This window comes from Dromiciops gliroides, chromosome 3, assembly GCF_019393635.1.
Source record: "Dromiciops gliroides isolate mDroGli1 chromosome 3, mDroGli1.pri, whole genome shotgun sequence".
In the NCBI taxonomy this organism is placed as follows: Eukaryota; Metazoa; Chordata; class Mammalia; order Microbiotheria; family Microbiotheriidae; genus Dromiciops; species Dromiciops gliroides.
Genome location: NC_057863.1, coordinates 406621336 through 406645550, shown reverse-complemented (window position 1 = coordinate 406645550; position 24215 = coordinate 406621336). Strand labels below are relative to the sequence as shown.

Genomic DNA, 24215 nt, shown 5'->3' with positions numbered 1-24215 from the left:
AATTTGATGTGTAATGCATGTGTAATCATTCAAAAGATATTTCCATATTAGTCATGAAAGAAAACACAGGCCAAAAAATTCCCATAAAAATAAAGTGAAAAATAGTATGCTTTGATCTGCATTCAGATTCCTGCAGTTCTTTCTCTGGAGGTGGATAACATTTTTCGTCATGACTTATTTGGAATTATCTTAGATCATTGTATTGCTGAAAATAGCTAAGTCATTCACAGTTGATCATTGTACAATATTGCTATTACTGTTTACAATGTTTTCCTGGTCCTGATCACTTCACTTTGCATCAGTTCATGTAAGCCTTTCCAGGTGGTGGTGTTTTGTTTTTTTCTGAAATCATCCTGCTCATCATTTCTTAAAGCACAATAGTATTCCATTACAATAATATACCACAACTTGTTCAGCCATTCCCCAGTTGATGGACATCCCTTCAATTTCCTATTTTTTTCTTACCACAAAACAAGCTGCTATAAATATTTTTATATAAATAGGTCCTTTTGCCTTTATTAATAATCTCTGGTATATGGACCTAGTAGTGGCATTGACGGATCAAAGGATATGCACAGTTTTATAGCATTTCGGGCATAGTTTCAAATTGGATTAGTTCATGATTCCACCACCAGTGAATGAGTGACCCAGTTTTCCCACATCTCCTGCACCATTTATCATTTTCATTTTCTTTCATAGTAGCTAATATGATAGTCGCCAATAATTTAGATTTCTCTAATCACTAGTAATTTTGAACATCTTGTTTTATGTGACTATAGATAGCTTTGATTTATTTCCTGAAAACTATCTGTTCATATCCCTTAACCATTTATCAGTTGGGGGAGTTTCTTCTATTCTTATAAATTTGAGTCACTTCTCTAAATATTTGAGAAATGGGGCCTTTATCAGAAAAATACAAAAAAAAAAATTCCCAGCTTTACGCTTTCCTTCTAATCTTGGTTATATTGTATTTCTCTGTGTGTGTGTGTGCACATATGGAAAACCTTTTAAATTTAATATAATCAAAATATCAATTTTACTTCTTGTGATGTTCTTTCTCTCTCATTTAGTCATAAGTTCTTCCCTTCTCCATAGATCTAACAGGAAAACTATTCCTTGCTCTCCTAATTTGTTTACGGTATCACCCTTTATAGCTAAATCATGTACTCATTTAGAACTTATTTTGGTATATGGTGTAAGATATTGGTCTCTGCCTAGTTTTTGCCACACTATTTTCCAGTTTTCCCAACAATTTTTGTCAAAGAGTGAATTCCTGTATCAAAATCTTGGATCTTTGGGTTTATGAAACACTAGATTACTATAGTCACTTACTACTATATATTGTGTACCTATCTATATCTATATATTGTGTATCTATTCCACTTATCTACCACTTTAATTCTTAGCCCCTACGAGATTCTTTTGATGATTACTGCTTTATAATACAGTTTAAGACCTAGAACAACTCCTTTGGGGTTTTCTTGTCAAAGTTACTGGTGTGATTTTCCATTTCCTTCTTTAGCTCATTTTATAGAGTTGGAAAATGAAGCAAAAAGGGTTAAATGACTTTGCCCAGGGTGACACAGCTAGTAAATGTCTGAGGTGGCATTTGAACTCAGGAGGCTGAGTCTTCCTGACTCCAGACCAGGCATTCTATCCTAGGAACCACCTAGCAACAAATTATGTTAAGATAGTATAATGAAATCATTAATGTAATGGAATAGTTTCAGAGGAATCTGAGAAGATTGTATGAACTAACGAAGAGTAAAATGAGTGTATCCTCAACAATTATTTATACAATGACAAAACCATTATAAAAGAGAAAACAATTTTAAAGACTTGAGAACTATTATCAATGCAATAGGTAGCTATAATTTCCAAAGACTGACAATGAAGCATATTATTCATATCTTGATAAGGAAATAATGACTCAAGATGCAGAAGAGTAAGACAAACATTTTTGGCACAGCTAATGTAGAAATTTATTTTGTTTTACTATGAATATTTGTTCAAAGCACTTTGTTTTTCTTTTTGCTGTTTTCTAATGGAAGTAAGGGGTAAGATAGTGAGAAAGGATTTGGTTGGGTAACAAAAAAGAATCATTGAAGCAATTTTTTAAAAAACAGAGAAAATAAAAATAATGAATGCAAAGACAAGAAAGACACCTTTGAAAGCTCTAGGTTGAACTTCTTTTGTTTTTCTAAATTCTGAGATATCAGTAATCCTTTTTTATTATTTTTAAATTTTTTTTCGGGGCAATGAGGATTAAGTGACTTGCCCAGCATCACACAGCCAGTAAGTGTCAAGGTCTGAGGTCAGATTTGAACTCAGGTCTTCCTGAATCCAGGGCCAGTGATTTATCCACTGCACCACCTAGCTTCCCCCTCTAGGTTGAACTTAAATACACACACACACAAACACACACACACACACACACAGAGAAGAAAAAGGGGTATACAGAAACCCAAAGTTCATGTACAATCTTCTGTTGCTACTCTACTAGGCATATGGAAATTACCACTTTATTTGATGTTGGTTAATTTGAGAATGAACTTTATACATTTTAAATTATATATTTTGAACAAAGAAAATGTTAGCATAGGCAGTTGTAGTTTGCATGCCAAGGTAGTAGAAAGTACTTGGTCTAAAACATATTTGCTTCCTAAACCCTCCATTAGTATAACTTCTTAGGCTTTAGTTTCACAATCTTGTGAGCTCTTCAAATCATGTGTCAAAAAGTAGCATATAATATTTCAGACCCCAACAATGGGCAAATCATCACAGAGTAGAATGAACAAAGTCAACGAAATGTGATTTAGGTGGCACTGCAATATTTAAGGGGATATTTGAAAGGAATATATGTGTGTATGTAGACTAGTACATAAAATATATGGATGAGTATGTGAAAGTAGTGGTTTGCATCCTGTTTTTTAAAAAATGCATTTGATCTCTGTCATTCATCTTCATTAACATCTAATTAGGTACTCCCACAAAGGATTGTTTAGGGGCATGAAACATTCCTATAATTAATTAAGGTATGAGGGGATAAGGGAACCCAACTACAATACCATGAAGGTTGAGATCTAAACTGAGATAGATAGGAAGAGTATAATTCAACACACTACATACTACACAATTTTATGTGTCAATCCTAACTCTTGGTACAAGGCATCCTTACTTTTTTCTTGGGGGTTGGTGTTGGTGATAGGGAGAAAGATAAAGAAAATACCTTATAATTTTAAAGGACAAATTCCTGAGTTTAAGCTAAACAATATTGCTTACAGATGGAGGTTTAGATTTTGGAATAACTTTAATTTGTTTAATTTCAATAGTATTTTGGTATAGCTTTTTTTAAAGCCTTGTGTGTATTTCTTCTTTTGAAATAAATGTTTCATTGCCTTTTATTTTAATCCTTGTGTAAATATATGTGTATCTTTGGTGGTGATACATTTTAATTTGTAAAAATAAACTTTGGATTTGTTCCAGAATAACAGCCCCCAAACTAAAATATACTGCTTTTACAATCATTTTCTCATTTGATCTTCACAACATCCCTGTGAAGTAGGTTGAAGAAACTGAGACAAACAGGGTTAAGTGACTTGCCCAGGGTCACACAGGTAGTAAGAGTCATAATTGAACTCGGGTCTTCTTGATTCCAGGCCAGCTTTCTATCTTCTTCACCACCTACATGCCTCTAATAGATTGGATACTGAGAGTATTAAATAAATGAATAATCAGTTTTGACAGAGGCCTTATTTTCAGAACCAAGCCCAATTTGGGTACCGAAATGTATTGTTCAGTTAATTTGAGTCATTCTAAGCTGTCTATAAACATTCCCATGCATTTCCAATCCTAAAACCTTCCACTTGACACTGTCATCTCACTTCTTAAACCCCTTTGATCTGAGTTCTGACCCCACAACTCTACTCAAACTACTAGTTGCCACGGTGACTATTGATCTCGAGTTTCTACTCCCAACTCTCTATTAATACTTGCTCTACCATGCTAAAGAAGCCACCTCACACCAGAAGTTCATTCCATCCCTGCAACTTCTTTCACTCCAATCCAATATTTTTTCTCAGTCCTAATACTATATGCTAACTCTGAAGTTCCTAACACTGTCAACAACTCTCTCCTCCAGGATATTCTTGTTTTTTCTGTTTCCTGGACACTGGTTTTACTATCTGTCAAACTGCTCTTCAGTCCCTTTTGCTGGACCATAATCCATCTCCCATACATTAACAGCGGCTAGCCCTTCAACATATGTACGTGTTCTATTCTCTCTTGTTGTTGTTTAGTCATTTCAGTCATGTCTGACTCTTTGTGACACTGTTTGGGATATTTTTGGCAAAGATACTAGAGTGGTTTGCCATTTCCCTCTCCAACTCATTTTACAGATAAGGAATTGAGGAAAACAGGTTTAAATGACTTGTTCAGGGTCATATGGCTATTAAGTATCTGAGGCCATATTTGAATGCATGAAGATGAATCTTCCTGATTCCAAGTCTAGTGTTCTTATCCACTGAAACACCTAGCTTCCCTGCTATTCACTCAACACTCTTCATGTTTTGGTAATATTATCATGGGTTCAGTCATTTTCTCCATACAGATCCTTACCAGATTTTATACACACACACACACACACACACACACACACACACACATACACACACACACACATACACACACGACCTTAAAATTTTAAAGGACAAATTCCTGAGTTTAAGCTAGACAATAATTCTTGCAGATGGAGGTTTAGATTTTGAAATAACTTTAATTTGTTCAATTTCAATAGTATTCTGGTATATCTTTTTTAAAGTCTTGTACACTTTTCTTCTTTTGAAATAAATGTTTTATTTTCATCATTGTGTAAATATATGTGTGATATATCAAGTGTTAATCTCTCTTGAGTTCCATTTCTGTATATACAACCATGAGTCAGACATTTTCACTTTGATACTGCATCTTAACTTTAACCCCTTCAAAAGAAGCTCAAAATTGTCCCCACTAAACTTACTTTCCTCCAAACTTCCTTGTTTCTACTGAGACCACTACAGTGATCCCAGTCATTACTCTAGTCATTTACAGATCTCTATAATATGGTTTCCAACTACCTTTTCAGACTTATTTCACATTTTTCCCCTTTATGTATTTTATGTATGAGTCAAACTAGCTTACTAGCTATGTACTAGCCTTGACATTCTGTTCTTACGTGTCTTTGCACAGATTGTCCCCCATATCTATGATGTACTCACTTTTCATCTCTGCCTCTTAGACTCTCTAGTGTCCTTCAAGGGTCATATCATATACAAAGCCTTTCATGATCCCCAATCATTAGGGATCTCTCAGTCCTAAAATTATTAAATTGCTTTGTTCTTACTTGTCTGTGTTCATGTTTTATTCCCCTAGTAGAACATAAGGTCCTTGTTGTCTTTATTCCCCCAATGTATAGACTATAGTAGGTACTTTAAAAATGCTCGTTAAATTGAATAGGTGTAATAAGTTTTCTGTGCGAAGTGATAACCCGAATACTAAATTCTAAATATAATTTTTAAGTATAGTAATGTAACAAACATTTTTCAGTGTCTACGTGTGAGATATTATGGCAGGTATTCAGGGGCATAGAAGGATGAGCAAGGCAAAGTCCCAGAACTTAAGTAACTTACAAATGAATACAAAATAAGACATACACAAGTAAACAGGAACGCCAAGAGAAGTATGAAACTTTATGAGATGTTCAAAGTGCTATCAGGTTTCAAAGGAAGGCAGGATCATGTCTAGATGAAGGGAACTGAAGACTTTATCTAAGTGACATTTGAACAAGGCCTTGAGATACAGGTGGTATTTCAACTGGATAAAAAGTGAGGGGACAGTATTCTAGTTATATGAAACATCATAAAGCAAAGGCATAGAGGAGGAAAGAAAGGTATATTTAAGAAATGGAATATAATCCATTTTAGCTGTTGCATGGGGAATGTGAGAGGGAGTAGCATGAAATAAAGCTGGAGAGGAAGGCTGGAGACAGAATGCATAGAATGCCAACTAATGAGTATGAACTTTATTCTAATAGAAAACCAATAGAATTTTTAGCGAAAGAGATGAGAACAGAGCTATGTATCAGGGCAGTTTGGCAGCAGGGAATAAGGTGAATTGGGTATCTAGGCAGCATGGTGGGTAAAGCACCAGGCCTAGAGTTAGGAAGATCTGAGTTCAAATGCCAGCTCAGGCACTTACTAGTTGTGTGACCCTGGGCAAGCCACTTAGCCCCATTTGTCTCAGTTTCCTCATCTGTAAAATGATCTGGAGATGGAAATGGCAAATCACTCAAGTATCTCTGCCAAGAAAACTCCAAATGGAGTCACAAAGAGTCAGACACAACCGAAACAACTGAACAACAGCAACAATAAGGTGACTTAGAAGGGGGTAGAAATAAGAGGTGATATAACTAGGGTAAGAGTATATTCCCTTCATTGATTTAGATTAGCAACTCCTCTTTAACATATGGACATGGAAAAGTCCCTGAGGCACACAGAGGTTAAGTAACTTCTCCATGTCACACAAGGAACACTTGCCAGAAGTAAGACTTGAATCCACATCTGTGAGAGACTCCAAGGCCTCTCTTTCCTCAATTCAGTATGCCCTGCTGCTTTCCTCAAAGAAGTACTGTGGAGAACAGAAGGGTATGAGATAAAAGTTCAATAATGGAAGCCAAATGGTGCAGTGGACAGAGTGGTGGACTTGGGTTTTTTCATTAGCTGTTGAATCCTGAGCAAGTCACTTATACACTCTTGAGCTTAGTTTCCTTATCTTTAAAACGGAAATCATAGCACCTACACACAGGGTTGTTGTGAGGATCAAATGAGATAACGTAGGTAAGGTGATCTGTAAATCTTAATGTGCTGCACATATGTGTAAAAAACACATATATACATATACATATATATGTGCTGTTATTATAGTCAATAAGCTGAGAATAGAATATTGACCGCTATAAAAGCTTGACATTTTTACTATTTTATATTCTTATTAAATGAAAAACCTATGATCCGAAGGCCTAACTGTGATGTTTCTAAATAATAGCAAATTTATAGAAATATAATCTATGATAGAAATTAATTAGGGATCGTTGTGTTCCCTCTACAAATGACCCCAAGTGGATACTTTTTTTAAGGCAGGGCTTTAATACTTTTTATACATTTTTTGGATATTTTGATACTTTTTTTAACCAGGCCTCTGTGAATGGAACCTAGTATCTTAGAAACATGCCTAGAGCAATGAAAGATTGTTCTTGGACCAGTATACACAGCCAATGTATGTCAAAGGTAGGACTTTAATTCACATATTCTTGACTCAGAGGCCAGCTCTCTAACCAAAAGCATTATTAATGGATTTTTATTATACCCACTCCACCAGGAAAAGAACATAACAAGAACTGACATTTATATTGTATTTTACATGCATCATCCTATTTAATCTTTACCTACAATCCTGTGAGGTACAAACACTAATATCCTCATTTTTACAGGTAAGAAATTATACACAGAGAGGCTGTGATTTGTCTCAGTTACACAATGTTTCCTGGGTGGAATTTGAATCCATGTCTCCTCTAATTCCATGTGCAGTCTTCTTTGAAGTATAGTACATTTCCTCAGAAAAAACTATTAGTGATTTGCCATCTTACAAAGTACATCATGATGTGCCACCAGTGTAGCTAAGGAGGGTTATTCCAGGCCAGATTGAAAACAAACAGGTCAATGCTCTTGTGCTGATCAGCTATGGGATTGGGCCCATGAGTGGCCCCCATACTTCCAGGCTGGGTAAGATAAGGAGACCAGACTTTAAAAGGAAAAAAAAAGATTTGAACTATTACTTTCATTAAAATAAAACACTGATGACCTGCATGTTTCAAATGACTTATACCATCAAGCAATTTAGACAAAACTCACAGCCTGGGATATTTTTTTTTTGGTAGGGCAATGAGTATTAAGTGACTTGCCCAGGGTCACTCAGCTAGTAAGTGTCAAGTGTCTGAGACCACATTTGAACTCAGATCCTCATGAATCCAGAGCCAGTGCTTTACCTACTGTGTCACCCAGCTGCCTCGTACAGCCTGGGATCTTAAAGAAATGTTTTAGTAAAAGCAAAAAATTAGTACCAGACCTCTAGTACTAATATTTCTTCATATCATTGACAAATCTGATACGTTAACTGAATTACATAGATTAGTCACTGAAAATGTTACCTTAGTTTATGAAGAATGGTAATATATAAAAATAAGAAAAATTGGTGGATATGGAAGAATCAAAGAAAGCTTCATAGAAGAGGTGACATCTGAAGGGGGCCTTGAAGGATGAGCCTTTTTCAACCTACCTACAATGAAAGAGTTATGAGACTAAATAAAATGTTCAAAAGGACTTTATAATTTGGTATATTTTGAATATTTTTCAAAGTGATTTAGTTACATCAGTCATTCATTCTGTAACACTCCATGATTCAGTGGTATAAAGATGGGGTATCAAATCCCCCCTTTTTGCATCCAATACTTTGAAATGCCTTCCAACTACTATAGACTTGACAGACATTGCTGGGAGGAGCATAATATAGTCAAGAGGGTTCTATGCTTGGAGTCAGGAAGAACTGTGTTCAAATCCCCCTTCAGATACCTCATAACTGTGATGTTGGGCAAGTCCCTTAGCTTCTTTATGCCTCGGTTTTCTTATTTTTAAAATGAGAGGATGAGACTTAATAGTATACATGGTCCTTTCCAGTATGTCTATGATCCTATTAAAAAAAAACAAAAAACTCGCAAAAGAGATGTGGACCAGGCCCTCAGCTTTCATAGAGGACAAGATATAGAGGTCTCAGGAACTAGGAATTCCAGTGAATATTATACTGGACCATACTGGTTATAGTGAAGAAAACAGTGAGGAATCTTTCTCCTCCTTTTCTCTTTTCATCATCTCAGTGTAAAAGCAGTGAGGAGTAAATGAAGCTCAAGATCTTAAGTGAAGAAGGTAGACAGGACTAAAGTAGGCTGAGGAGACTAGGCTAAATAAACTGAGTAAAGCTGAGGTCTGAAGCTTCTCCCAAATGTTCCAATACCTTTAACTGGCAATGAGCCTCAGAACTCTACCAGTTGTCAGCTGGGCCACATGCAAAATTACCAAGAAGATCAAACACATATTTTATACTTGTCTCCTGCCCATCTCCAATCCTTCAACGTATTTTCTAGCTGCTCAAAGTCTTCCCCTCTAAGCAGATATTCCATACAAAATTTCTCCTCCCTCTGCTCTAACACAATCAAAATTTTCTCTCTCTCTCTCTCTCTCTCTCTCTCTCTCTCTTTGTGGGGCAATGGGGGTTAAGTGATTTGCGCAGGGTCACACAGCTAGTAAGTGTCAAGTGTCTAAGGCCGGATTTGAACTCAGGTACTCCTGAATCCAGGGCTGGTGCTTTATCCACTGTGCCACCTAGCCATGCCCCCCAATTAAAATTCTCATTCCTTCACTAATCTAGAAAATGATCCTGCTTTCTTGATAAAAACAATTCACATTTTAATAAATTAAAGCTTATTCTCATCTTAAAGCAGATGTCTTCTGGGGGCATTTGCATTGTAAAAGAAGATTTTGTTAATCCCAAAGTATCTCTAATTACTAGGTAAGGAATGAACATCTTTTTCTTTCCTTTCTCTCTTTCTTCCTTTTTTTTTTGGGGGGGGGAGGTGGGGAGAGGAGAAATTTCAGGTATTCTTTGCCTAGTCCATCCTTTCATCCCCTATCAGTGACCCTCCTTACTCTACCTTCCCAGTCTCCTACATATTAAAATATTATTTTTCATTCTTTCCAGGACAAGGAAGGCATCTAACCTTGATGGTGAGTTGCCTAGCCCCATTACCTCTTACTCTAAATGCATATGTGTCTTCCTTTGGGAGTACCCAAAAGGTAGAAAAGAGCACTCTTTTGCCCCCCAAAGTGTGAAGAGATAGGCATACTAGAAGGAAGAAAAGATAGAGATCAGTATGGGAGTCCTATTTCCACAGCCCACAGCTCTAACTCAGGACTACTACAGGAGGGGGTAATGGGATCATAATATTCAAAGATAAATAGGAATCAAGGATTCACCTAGTATAAGCCATTTGATAAAATGAGTAACCAAAGACTGAGAGATTAAGTGACTTGTTCAAAGACATTAAGATAGTAATACAACCAAGATGTTCTAGCTCCTAATTTGGGGCTCTTGCCATCACCCCAAGGTTGCTCTCATTGTTCTTTATGACACTTAGGCAGTACTTTCAACAAACAACAAAGATTTACTGACTGTAAGATCACCCCTGTAGCCACACATCATCCATCCCTCCACTTCTCGCCTTTGCAACCAGCCCTGCACCTCATGAACCTGAGTATAAATGGTGAGAGGCAGTATGAGTTAGCACAGTGAACTGAGAATCTGAAACTGAGTAATGCATCTATAAATTCAGAGCTTCTCTGACACTGGCTTCTGGGACAGGACAGAGTCAGCTTCTGAAAAGATGGCACAGCCTGTCTCATCTTTATTTATTATCATACCCCTAGCTCACATCATTAAAAGGAAAGAGTTGTATGTTCAGCCAATCTCAGGAGAATGTAAACTCCTTGGAAAGAGGGACAACACCTAACACCACACATGGGACATAACATTCACAACAAATGAGAAACAAATAAGAACATATATAAAGTGCTTTGCAGACCTTACACTTCCATATAAATGCTAGCTAATATGATTAAAAGCTTACTGACGGGGGCAGCTAGGTAGTGTGGTGGATAAAGCACTGGCCCTGGATTCAGGAGGACCTGAGTTCAAATCTAGCCTCAGACACTTGACACTTACTAGCTATGTGACCCTGGGCAAGTCACTTCATCCTCATTGCCCCACCAAAAAAATGCTTATTGAATTAAATTGAATTTTAAGTATTCAGGACAAACTAGTTGAGATCCATCAAGTTTCACTATATAATGGGTGCTTATCTACTAGCTGTGGCATTTAACACATGGTTTCATAGTGATCAGATACATAGTATAAGCAAAAGACATTCAGTCAGAGAATACATTGTACAAGATGTAATTTATAAACAGTGTATGGGTTTTTACCAAACTTGTTTAGGAAAAAGCTCAAGACTTTATGGGTAAGTATAAAATATGAAGGGGCAACTAGGTGGCACAGTGGATAGAGAGCTGGGCTTAGAATCAGGAAGACTCATCTTCCTGAGTTTAAATGTGACTTCAGATACTAACTAACTATGTGATCCTGAGCTTAACCCTATCTGCCTAGTTTCCTCATCTGTAAATGAGCTAGAGAAGGAAATGTCAAAGCACTACAATATCTTTGCAAGAAAATCTCAAATCACGAAGACATGACTGAAAATGAGTGAACATAAAACATAAAAGTAAACAATTTTGATCAAACTGTCAATATAAGTTGGATACATTTCACAACTTAAAAAAAAAGGTTGACCACTTAACCATATTCAGAAATTGGTGCTAGGACTTCAGTTCCTAAATGAGAATTTCAAAAGGTTTCCCCATAAAAAATATATATCTTTACACCTCTTTGTTTTAATGTAGCTTCCTTTCATCTGCACTCAGAGTAAAATCTAGACACTATCTTTTTCTCCCAAAATCTGGAAAAGTTGTGATCTTAATTCTTAATGGAAAATAACAATTAGTGGCAAAGCTGATATTTCACTAATTGGTAGACACCAGAATCACTGGGCTATCAAAATTATTTTGGGTGGTTTGGTGACTCCTTATTTCCAGGGCTCAGAGTATAAAACCCACAGGAAGATTGCTGACATTCTGAGTAAGCTTCACAGACTGTGGTCCTCAGTTACTCTTCAAGGTTCCTTGTATAAGTATGCATTCAGATAACTATGTAAAATGCTAATATTTACATGAAGGAAAGAATAAGGCACCCGTTTGCAAAATCAATTGTGTAGCTTTTATCCACACTGCACATTGACCACATATGTCATTTATTACACAGTGGAAAACCATTAAACGCACAGTAGTTTTGCCAAGTGGCATTATGCATTTAACAGCTTTATTCATTTAGCAGCCCCAACTCTCATTATAGTTTGCCATGTGGTACTTGGGATTTTATGCATTTAACTGCTTAAGAGGTTTGGATAGCATTTTCTTTTTATGCATTTCATAATATTGCTGGACTTCATGTTTTGTAAATTACAATTCATGGACTTCAATGATAAGAATACTCATCTTAAGAGAACACTAACTAGAATGCAGAGTTGGCACATTCAAATTCCTTTTTTCCTGTGAGTTCCAATAATATTTCTTCCCTTATATTGTCACCTGCAAACAAATCACATTATATTTTCCTCAAAACAATGTGAGAAAGCTGGGCCCATAAATATATTGTTACTTGTAATAGATTACTTCGATTTCTCTCTGTTTTGTGTTTCTGATTATGTATTTTTATTAAAAACTGAATTATCTTCTTTCTTGATTCAAAAAACTATATTCAATAAACTGCCTTTCTCTCCAACTAAAAACATGGTAGGTGACAAACTCCATGTCACTACTGAATAAGTGGAAGAATGGAGAGGTCTGTTATTCATTCAAGGTCAGAGAGAGAGTCAGAGCCAAGAATCTAAGCACAAAGAGATCCCTGATTCAGGCATACGTATGCGTTCCCAAAATTGTGTTTACTCCAAGATATATTTTTTATAAGTTCCCCCAGTCATAAGAAAACATGGTCTTAAATAACTGATCCTGGAATGGGTCAGAAGCTATCCCTTTAAACAAGTTTAGACAGATAATATCCTATCAACTAGAACTGCTTCAAAAAGAAAAAAATTTTTAAAAAAAACACCCTAAGCAGCTGTCTCCCCTTTTCCCCAGAGCACCACTTTCACCACACTTCCCATACTCTGAAAAATGTTACTGGATAAGCTATTTTTTCCCTTTAAGGATTTTAGCACTTACTCTGGACTCCCCTATGTATGTTTTCTGCAGGAAAAACAACTGTATTCTACACATAAAAGAAACACCTGACATCCCGAGGTGTCTCTAGGGCATGTGAGAAGTGGTTATTATAACAAAGTAAGTCATTCCCCTGCTGGGAATAAGGAAGGAGGTGATGTTACCTGGCTATAATCTTGTAAGTATGCTGTTTTGCTCATTCAAGATTTAGTTTAAATACATGAAGAAGAAAAGCAAGTCTGACAATTTGGAAAGGCTAGAGAACACAGGGCTACCTTTTGTCATATGTATACATATATCTATAGGTAAACACATGTATATATATAGCTATGTAACAAAAGGCATATGCATATACACATTGGCATATGTATAGATATATGACAAAAGACATGTGTATATACATGCATGTATACCTATAGATATATGAAAAAAGACAGCCCTGCATTCACCATTATATATTATATATTTAATAAGTTTCTGTATATATATATAATATGCATATGCATATATGTAATACTTAAATCTATATTATGAATTGGACTCTATTTTGTCCTCTGATGAAAGTAAAAGTGAGCTATAATGTAAGCCATGCTGAAGACAAAAAGGCATAATATGACAGATTCCCTGGGGATTATTATTGTTATTATTATTATAGGAACAGATGTATTTTTATTGGTGGGAGGAGGAAAAAGGTCTAATTCCAGCCCTAGCATTTGCTCTTTTAAAAACCACTCACCTGACTTTTATTGGCAGCCACTTTGGCAAACAGGGCCTGAGACACCTTGGCCCTTTTCATCTCCTGTTGGATCTCGTCATAAATGGCAGCTGTGATGTTGACGTTGGCGCCTTCCACCTTAATGGGGAGGTCTGTTGTCGGTGTCGAGGTTTTGGCCTACCAAGAGACCATGAAAATAATAATTAAAAAAGTGCTGCTTTCAGCCCAGCCATCTGTGCAGAAATTATCAAAGGATTTCAGTCAGCTGATGCCAAACTGCATTAGCTACAGAGGGACACTTCCTGTCCATTATTCTAATCAGGTTAATTGTGATTGGAAATAATTGCAGTGCATTCCTATAGGACGTTCAGGGCCCTGTCAACATTGTACTCTCCCTCTCACTCACTGTCTACTGAATGGTTCACAGGTAAAACAGGTAGCCTGGGCACTAAATTATCAGCAATCAATAAAGTCTGATTGGAAAACTAAACTATAAAGTAGATATTGAGTTACTCTTTTTCCTCCTAAAAATGGCAAACCTTGAAGGAAGAACCAATTCTCCCATAAAAAATGAGTAAATGGGAAGAGGTCTCTAAATAATAAATTATTACTCAATTTAATGCACTCCCTTGAGTCTCTCTCATTCTTTATTAAAGCTATACGTATGTCATTTGAGTATGTATGGTTTCTCATCATTATCATCATTATGCTACCCAGGCAGTCACCTAATTTCACCTAGGAAATCAGTGGAAATGAAACAAAATTTCATTTCATAAAACCAGGCTTCAGAATGCCTTTGATGTGCCGTTTTCATTTTCTTAAACTCATATTGTGATTTTATGTATTCTGTCATGCTCGTTTTAATTGAATGATTTCCCATCAGCTTCAGAGACAAATGAAGGACAATATAGAAAGTGTCTGTGCTCCTCAGAACTGGCATAACCCTAAAAGGTTTGTATCAAAGTGATCCACAAGGCTGCTACAGGTTTTGCTTCCCATTTATTAAAAGGGTCCTTCACAGTAAGGCTTTGATGAGGAGTAACAACAGGCTGGGGGCTTCACAATCTTTAACTGTTGCCTTCTTAAAACCACAGTCAGTGGCTAACACATTGAGCCACAAATTATATTCAGTGTCCTGGGTTAGTGAGCACTGATAATAGATGTCATCTAAACTTGGGTTTTCTTTGTGGAAGGAAAAATCCCACAGAACCCACAACCTTCTTGGTGACTCCCCTACTACAAGAAAAGAAATAATATCTCACGTTTTCTATCTGCTATACTTCCTGTGGACTAATATTCACTGGCTTGGACTGTGCCTAAGTCTAGAAGGGTATATGGTACAGGACTATTTACAAATTCAGAGAAACATGCAAAGCACAAATGATTTGAGTGACATTGGTACATCCTCCTGAGATTACCTACAATGGCTTCATGAAGCTGGCCCTGGAAATCTCCTAACATTATCAATGCCTTCCCATCCCTTCCCTGCCTGAGATCTCTGTTAAACAATTTCATAAGCTGATGCCAAACAGTGAAAGATAACTTAGGTTAGAAAATGCAGATTCCACCTGTACTACCAATGGTCTAACTCCTCTCCTTTGTCTTTTTAATAATAAACTAAATCTAATTGTTCATATAATTCTTTCAACAAGTCCTAGATCAATTTCCTTTTCCTCAACCTCCCTGTCAGCTCTGTGGTACTTTCTATTCAAGAATGACATCTACCATATCCAATATGTCCCCTCATAAAGTTCCAGTGACCTATCACTTCTTCTTTTCTGAGTGAAAAGGCTTTCTTCTGGGGGCAGCTAGGTGGCACAGTGGATAAAGCACCGGCCCTGGATTCAGGAATACCTGAGTTCAAATCCAGCCTCAGACACTTCTTCCTAAGGGCAGACTCAAAAGACTTCTCCATGTCCATCTTCATGATAAGGAAAAATCCTACCCTTAAGCTCACAGGATCATGGCTTTAGAGATGGAAAGGACTTTACTACCAATGTGACTCAAAATATGCTTTTACATGATCAGTGGGTTTTTTGTTGTTGTTGTTTGTTTTTTGGTTTGGTTGCTTTTTTGTTTTGTTTTGTTTTGGGTTTTTTTTGCAGGGCAATGAGGGTTAAGTGACTTGCCCAGGGTCACACAGCTAGTAAATATCAAGTGTCTGAGGCCAGATTTGAACTCAGATCCTCCTGAATCCAGAGTCAATGCTTTATCCACTGCACCATCTAGCTGCCCCCCACATGATCAGTGTTTAATAAATGTTTGCTGAGTGGCATTGCAGAAGGAGCAAAAAGGATATGGATTGGGGAATCTGTGACTGCTAACTGAAGAGTTAATTAAGAGAGTGAAGGTAGGAAATGTTCAGATTGATTTGGTGTGGATTTGGTATTTCTTTTTAAACTGATAATACTGTCATGGAGCATATAAAATACTTTCTCTGATTATACTTGGATGCTATTCCTGAAAAAATAAAACAGGATAAGTAGAAAGAAGACATAAGATTAGGTGATCAAAATGCCTATGGGAAAAAATTAGATAACTTCTCTAGGCCATTTGTCATTACACTAAAGTGAAAGCTAAGTTTTCATTCTACTCTGAAAAGACAAACCATTATTATCAGTCAACTTTCACTCAAACATTAAAAGGATCAAGAGAATGATCAAATACTACTTTGACTACATTCATACACTTTTTACTAGTCAAAATTATTTTTCAAAAGTGCTCAGAAACCTCTGAAATTAAATTGGTCTCTAAAGGATACTTATGTCTAGGAATTTTCTAACTAGGATTTTCAACTGCATGGAGAAAGTAAATTCCTACTTATGGAATTGCAGAAAGCTTCATGCTTGAAAGATACTATGTCTTCAACAAGGTTCCTAGAATATATTTCTATTAGAAAGTTACTGTAAAAGGTATAAATACAGAATAATCAAACTAATGATGTGGTTAACAAGTATTAATAAATATATGTGAAGCACTATAATAACTAAATGAAGGGGGCAGCTAGGTGGTACAGTGGATAGAGCACTGGCCCTGGATTCAGGTGGACCTGAGTTCAAATCCGGCCTCAGACACTTTACACACTTACTAGCTCTGTGACCCTGGGCAAGTCACTTAACCCCAATTGCCTCACAAAAACAAAAACAATAACTAAATGAAGAAAATATGATTGGACTTTCTTCTAAAACACTGGATTTGTTTTTAGTGAGTCTGCATATTAGTGAATAAATGCAGAAAAATTTAAGAATTCTTCCAATTAATAATTAGTGCAAAAGTGCAAACAAATGCCAATACATCTCCAATGCAATCAAGAAAGGGAAACCTTTGTTGAAATCATTTTTGTACATGAAAACCAAAAGTTATAATTAACCAAAGTTCAAGCATCCTGCTATTAGCAATGCTGTTAACCTCAACTCATACTTTACAGAAAAAAAAAAATAAAGCCATTTGCTGTGAGCGTTTTCCTTTTTCCTCTTCCTCATCTATTACTCAAATGCCTTCTGGCAGTCTCTCTTCCTTATCTCTGTCTCAAGTGATGAACTGGTCTTGCTCCTAATGAAGTGTAAACCCTCTACTTGTTCAGGTGATCCCATTCTATCCCATCTCCAATAGATTGCCTCCTCTGTCATCCCCACTCAGTCACTTATTTTCAATTTCTTCCTGTCTACTGGATCATTTCCTATTGTCTACAATATGCCCATGTCTATCCTGAAGAAAAAAAAAGCTCACTTGATCCTTCCATCCCTGCTATCATCCAACATCTCCTCTGTCCTTTATAGCTATACTCCACAAAAAGGTCATCTACATACAATAGGTTCCTCCACTTCTCTCCTCTCATACTCTTCTTACATCCCTTCAAATCTGGCTTCTGACTTTATCATTCTACAAAAAATTTTCTATCCAAAGTTATTACTGATCTCTTAGTTGCCACATTCAAGGGCCTCTCCTCAATCCTCATTCCCCTTGACCTCTCTGAAGCCTTTGACAGGGCTGATTCCTCTCTCCATCTTGATACTCTCACCTCTCTAAGTTTTCAGGATACCACGCTCCTGGTTTTCTTCCTACCTACCTGACTGCTCTTTCTCTGTCTGGATCCTCCTTCAGATCACCCCATCTAACCATAGGTGTCCCTCAAAATTGCGCCCTAGGCCCTCTTCTCTTCTCCCTTTCTACTACTTTGCTTGGTGATCCCATCAGCTCTGATGGACTTACATACCATCGCTATACTGTTGAGTCTCAAACTTACCTTCCATACCCCAGTTTCTCTGCTGACCTCCAATATCACCTCTCCAACTGTCTTTCAGACATCTTGAACTGGATGTCCAGTAGACATCTTAAACTCAATATGTCCAAAACAGAACTTATTATCTTTCCCCATAAACCCTCCCTGCCTCCTACCTTCCCTATTACGGTAAAGGGCAATATTGTCTTCCCAGTCCCTCAGGCTCCCACTATAGAAGTCATCCTGAATTTCTCACTATCTCTCATCCTCCATATCCAAGCTGTTAAGGCCTATGGATTTCACCTTTGCAACATCTCTCAAATCCTCCCTCTTCTCTCCTCTGACATGGCCATCACTCTGGTGCAGCCCTCATCACCTCACCCCTGGATTATTGCAATAATCTGCTAGTGGGTCTGCCTGTCTCAAGTCTCTCCCCAGTGCAAGGCATTCTCCATTCAGCCATTAAAGTGACTCTCCTAAAACAGTGTTCTGATCATGTTACCCGCCCAATAAACTCCAGTGGCTCTCTATTGCCTATGGGAGCAAATGTAAAATACTCTAGTTGGCCTTCGAAACTCTTCATAACCTAGCCCCCTCCTCCCGTTCCAGTCTCCTTATACCTTACTCCCTAACTCATACTCTTGGATCCAGTGACGCTGGCCTGCTGATGGTTCCACTAACAAGACACTCCATCTGGAATGCTCTTCCTCCTCTGATCTGACCACTAATCTCTGTAGTTTCCTTTAAGTCCCAACTAAAATTTCGCCTTCTATAGGAAACCTTCCCCCACCCCTCTTAATTCCAGTGCCTCGTTTTGTATCCCTAGCACTTAGCACAGTAACTGACACAGATAGGGCTTAATAAATGTTGACTGATTGATTGATTGACTTAATGCAGTGGCAGGAGTGCTGACCCTGCAGTCAGAGGACCAGTTTAAATCCCACTTCTGGTAGTAACTAGCTGTATGATATCCTTGGGCAAGTCATAAAATTCTAGAAGTTGAGTCTCCTTATATGCGAAATGAGGATGTTGGACTAGATGGTTCCTAATCCAGCACTAAATAGAGGATTCCATAATCTTTATAGAGTTGGAGCCATTTTAAAATATATTAAAATGCCAGGGTGTAGATGTTATTGAATAATTTTAAGCATTTTTAGTAAAACAAAATCCTGACTTTGGGCCTAACTAATCCAGAGGATGTTCTCTCAATACCTAGAGTGTTAAAATGTAATTAATAGAATCAGATTTATAGAAAATGAGCAAAAAGTCTTGGATATGGATACATGTGTGCATGACAAATGTTTTATAATTATAATTCATCTATGTTATATACGCTGTAGCAACTCGAAATCAAGATGGCTACACCATGTGATTACTAAAAAAGTGGGAAATGGAAGGGAAAAGGCAGCTAACTAGAACTGAGCCAGCTCAGATCTCTATTAGAACTTTTGCCCCAGACTTCTGCAATTCCCTTGACCTTGGTGAGCTCACATGACTTCCAATAGCATCCTTTTGTGGGAAGGATCTCAGAGAAAATAGTGTTTACAAAGATATATATTTGGGTAGAAAGTTGAATGAGTGACTGAAGCTTACAGAATCGTATAGATGGACCAAGCTAAAAAGGTAATCTCAAGTAGTAACAAATAGTTACCTTCTTTCCTCACAAAACTTCTTTTTCTTTACACTTAGGGAAGAATCTCATTGAATTCCACTGTGTAAGATTCACAATTATTTTTAGCTCCAACCATCTAGCATCCCTCCCTGTGTTGCTTCCTCTTCTACAGCTACGTCAGGGAAGACCATGTAAGACAAAGGTTGGAATAATAAAATCTATCTTAATCCAGGAACCCTCTAAAGGAAAGGAACTACTACATCATTGCATGGTCATTGTTGTTCTGCTCCAGTGTTTTCCAATCAAAACATTGATTTATTTAATCGATTATATTTATCTATGACTCATCATGTCCCCCATATTTTGGGAGTGAATTGCATCACTGGTATCTACTAGGAAAGCTGAAAAAAGGATAATGGAACTACTATCTTACCTGGGGAGTTCTGGAGGAGCTTGGACTGCTGGAGGCTGAAGATACCATGCTCACATTGGGGTTCATGCTCCTCTCTCTTTCATCCTGATAGATACGGTCCCTCTCGACTTCGGGCAGATTGAGGAAATTTTGCATGGCCCTCAGGTTTACCAGCAGAGATTGGGAGGCTGTCCTAGGGTCTTCCTCCTTACGCAGAATCTCAGACAACAACCCCTGGTTCAAAATAAAAAAAAAAAATTAAAGGAGGTGTGTGTGTGTGTGTGTGTGTGTGTGTGTGTGTGTGTGTGTGTGTTTAATATGTTTGTTGTAACCAGCTGGGCTGTGATGTCAGGAACCTCTATCTGATTCCTAAGGGTTCTCCTGTGGGGATATTTTGTGGGAATGTGTTTATCTTCTGGGGGCTGAGCTTTATTTTGGGACTGTTCTATTCTGACACTTTATCATCACTGTAATAATCATCTGTGTGCAGAGATGCCAGATAGCAAGGTAGGCGCTTGGGAAGAATTGTGAAACTGCAATTACCACCAGGTGCCTCCTACAAGTATTTCAGGAACTGTTAGAACTATCTCTGCTTGAAACTGGGAACACTTGGCAGTCCTGCTCAGCTTTACATATCTGCCAAGTTTGGTAAATTTAGTTCCGACATTTAAACGGCACAGGAGATTTACATCGATTAAAAAAAAAGTTTGGCTGAGTTTCTGTGTGACCGGCCACTGTTTTCTCGTGGATGTCACTTATGGGTAAATTTGAGACAAAAAGCAAAATGTAAGACCTTATAGATGAAGCAAAAAACAAGTTAACCCTTCAATTGCTTGCATGAGTAAACAAGATAAGATAGTTAAGTCTAAGGATATCTAGTTTCACTCAAACCACTAATAAGATCATCAAAGATTTAGAGCTGGAAGAGACCTCAGAAGTCGTCTAGACCAACCCCTTTATTTTATTTTATTTCCTTCATTTTCATGGAAAAACTGAGGCTGAAAAAAATTTAAATGATTGCCCACAACCAGTAATGATTGTCACACAACCAGTAAGTAGGAAAACTGGAATTTGAACCCAGGTCCTGGGACTCTAAAGCTTATACTCCTTCCATATACTGGCATGTACTAAAGGCATGTACCAAAATTCCACCAAAGGGGGAAATACACATTGTTTTGTGAATATTACAATCTTTCCAAAATAATCAAAGGTACAGGTTTAAATGAAATATTGATGCCTTTTACATGCATGGAAGTTAGGTTAAATGCTATAGTAAGATTTATATAGAAATTATATAAAATAAATCAGGGTAATGAAAAAGATGCCTGAATATGGAAGAGTCTCAAAGTGGAGTCTAGGCTACTCCACAAATCCATACATTTGGCATTTACTTGCAAAATTAACTCATAGAACCATCATTAACTATCAGCCATTCCACTGAGATCACTTACATGGAGAACAATAAATGCAAGTGTGAAGAGAGCAAGCTAATACTGAAGTACCCTGATGATTACTAAATGAGTACAAATAGAAAAGTAGCAATATAATAATATGATATGAATAATAGGAATGAATAAAAGATTTTAAAACATAGTACCACATGACTATGATCTACAGGTAGTGTTCTATAAGATAATCTAAATTTAAGTAAAATATGATATATTAGGGACACAAAATGAAACAATTGGCAGCTACAGGAATGCTGACATGAGTTTTCACTACTCAAAAATGGAAAGAAGGAAGGGAAAGAGGGAGGAAGGAAGGAAGGAAGGAAGGACGGAAGTAAGGAAGGAAGGAAGGAAGGAAGGAAGGAAGGAAGGAAGGAAGGAAGGAAGGAAGGAAGGAAGGAAGGAAGGAAGGAAAGGAGGGAGGGGGGGGAGGGGGAGGGGGGAGGAAGAGGAGGAAAGAAAGAAAAGAAAAAAGAAGGAAAAAAGAACAATGAACACGATCTTATTACAACTGATATGCTACCTATTATTTCTGTAACTTCAGTGGCAAGATACTTTGGGGGTGTACTGACCTCACTTGGAAGAGTTGGCATAACTGATTCTTAGTAAGAAAATCATTTACAAAATCTATTAGAGGAGGACCTATTGAAAAATGATTAAATATCTTTTAGACAAAAATGTAACTGACAATAAGGTCTTACTTCACTAGATAAGAATAAGAATTCAATGTGCAATTTTGTGAAGCTTAAGAACATTTATAGAAGTCCATGTGTGCATGCACACATTTGTGAATATACATGTAAAAATAGCCTATAAGTGAATGGGTTCTGGGGAAATCCAGACTTCTTTTCACACTCTTAGAAGCAGCAAGTGGCACTCCTGGCTCCCAGAAAAGCTTGTACTACATAACTTGTTTTTTCTTTCTAAAATCAGAAGTCAATTCTGCCTTAAGTTATATTGCCTCCAGAGTTCATCTCACTACAAACTTCTAGCATCATCAAAGATGAAAAGAAATAAATTCTGTGGTGCATTCTTTAAAGAGCACTGTTATGTAAGGAATGCTTGAGTTCATATATTTTAGAAAATCTCAGGTTATTAAAACTTGCTTTCTTTGTGTCCCACAATAACGTTTACAATAGAATATGAACATTTTCATATTTAGTAGCAATAATCAACATATCTAAGACAGCTTTTTAAGGATAAATCTCTTATGAGATCATTCTGTTAAGTACAGCCAGGGCAAATAATGATGTACCTTCAAGTAGATGTCTTGAAAATGGACAGATTGTTAAAAAAAAAAAAGGTTCTTTTCTGTTTTATACTAGCAAACTGAAGCCCAAAACTATATCTTAGTTACTACTTTCAACTAATTAAAAGTCATGGTCCTGGTAATGGCAAACTATACTATAACATTCGTAAGTTGTTGCATTCTGTATGACTCTTAAATATAGCTGACCTTCTAGTCACATATAGTCTCTGGTTTCTGACCTGCTGGATAAGCTCATAGGGAAATAAATTTACGTACATGAAAATGAAGACGGGGCTTCTATGACAACTAGTGCTCAATCGGCAAAGGTATTAAGGTGACAGAGAAACATTCATATTTTAAAGTGCTATTGGAATATACTGTTTTCAGTTTTCCTCATTCAACTCAGGGTATCATCACAAAGCTGAATTGCTACAGAGCAATGTTGTATAGTAGAAAGAATATTGAGTCTGGAGGCAAGAAGACCTGAGGCTGAACTTTGCCACTAGTCTTTCTCACCTATGTGAACTTGGGCAAATCACTTTATTTCTTGGCAAATCACTTTCCTTCTGTGGGCTTCAGTTTTCTCACCTGTAAATGAGGGATCTGAACTGGATGATTTCTAAGGTCCCCTTTCCATCTCCCTTCCTCATAGCCACATAATGTGGTTAACTAAACATTTCTTTGGTGCATAAGCAGAATCATAACACGGAAATAAATGTAAATAAAAATATATAAAGAATACTTAATTGAACCAGGAACAGTTTGGTAATAATTCTAAGGCTTGTTTTTTCGTATTATTTTCCCTACACACAACCAATAGTCTGTGGCTAAAGGATGGTAATAAAGTGTTTTGTTTTGCATGTGCATGATCCTCTTTATTTATTTTTATTTAGCTCTTTAAATTCAGAAATTAGAAGCAGATTTAAGTGATATTATCTAAATTGGGGGCAGCTAGGGGGCACAGTGGAAAGAGTGCCAGGACTGGAGTCAAGAAGACACATCTTCCTGAGTCCAAATCTGGACTCAGATGCTGACTACCGTGTGACCCTGGGCAAGTCACTTAACCCTGTTTGCTCAGTTTTTTCTTCTGTAAAATGAGCTGGAGAAGGAAATGGCACACTAATCCAGTATCTTTGCCATGAAAACCCCAAATAGGGTCATGAAGAATGGGACACGACTAAAAAAATACACTGAACAACAACTGAATCTAAATTTTTAGTCTCATAAATTGGAAGCGTTGAGCTAGCTAACTGAAAGTCATCAAAGGGAAGAAAAATTGGAGAAAATCTACAGTATAACAAATATCATGAGTAGGTGGCATAATGTTCAAAGCATAACATTGGGATCAAAAACCTTGTCTGAGTTCTTCTTAAACCTAGTAGCTATGTAACCATTGGTAGGTCATTTAATCTCTCAGTCCCCAGGAAATTTCTAAGACTAAAACGAGGTGCCAACCTGAAATAGTGGAGGGGATGATCACATTGTGAGTTCCCCAGAACCTAGGTCTCAATTAAAAAACAAAACAAAATAAAAATAAAGACATCATATAACAAACAATAATAAATCACTGACTTAATTAGCCA

General features: G+C 37.0%; 1 protein-coding gene across 5 annotated transcripts in view; it reads right to left on the bottom strand.

Annotated features, from left to right (window-relative positions):
* Positions 1-24215, bottom strand: part of SATB2 (SATB homeobox 2) — a 241115-nt gene that overhangs the window by 56272 nt on the left and 160628 nt on the right. For all 5 annotated transcript variants that reach the window (XM_043995694.1, XM_043995695.1, XM_043995697.1 and 2 more), the window contains 2 exons: positions 19957-20169; positions 13711-13866 (listed from right to left, as the gene is read on the bottom strand). In XM_043995694.1, the coding sequence (XP_043851629.1) occupies positions 13711-13866; positions 19957-20169 (369 nt within the window). The remainder of the gene's footprint in view (positions 1-13710; positions 13867-19956; positions 20170-24215) is intronic.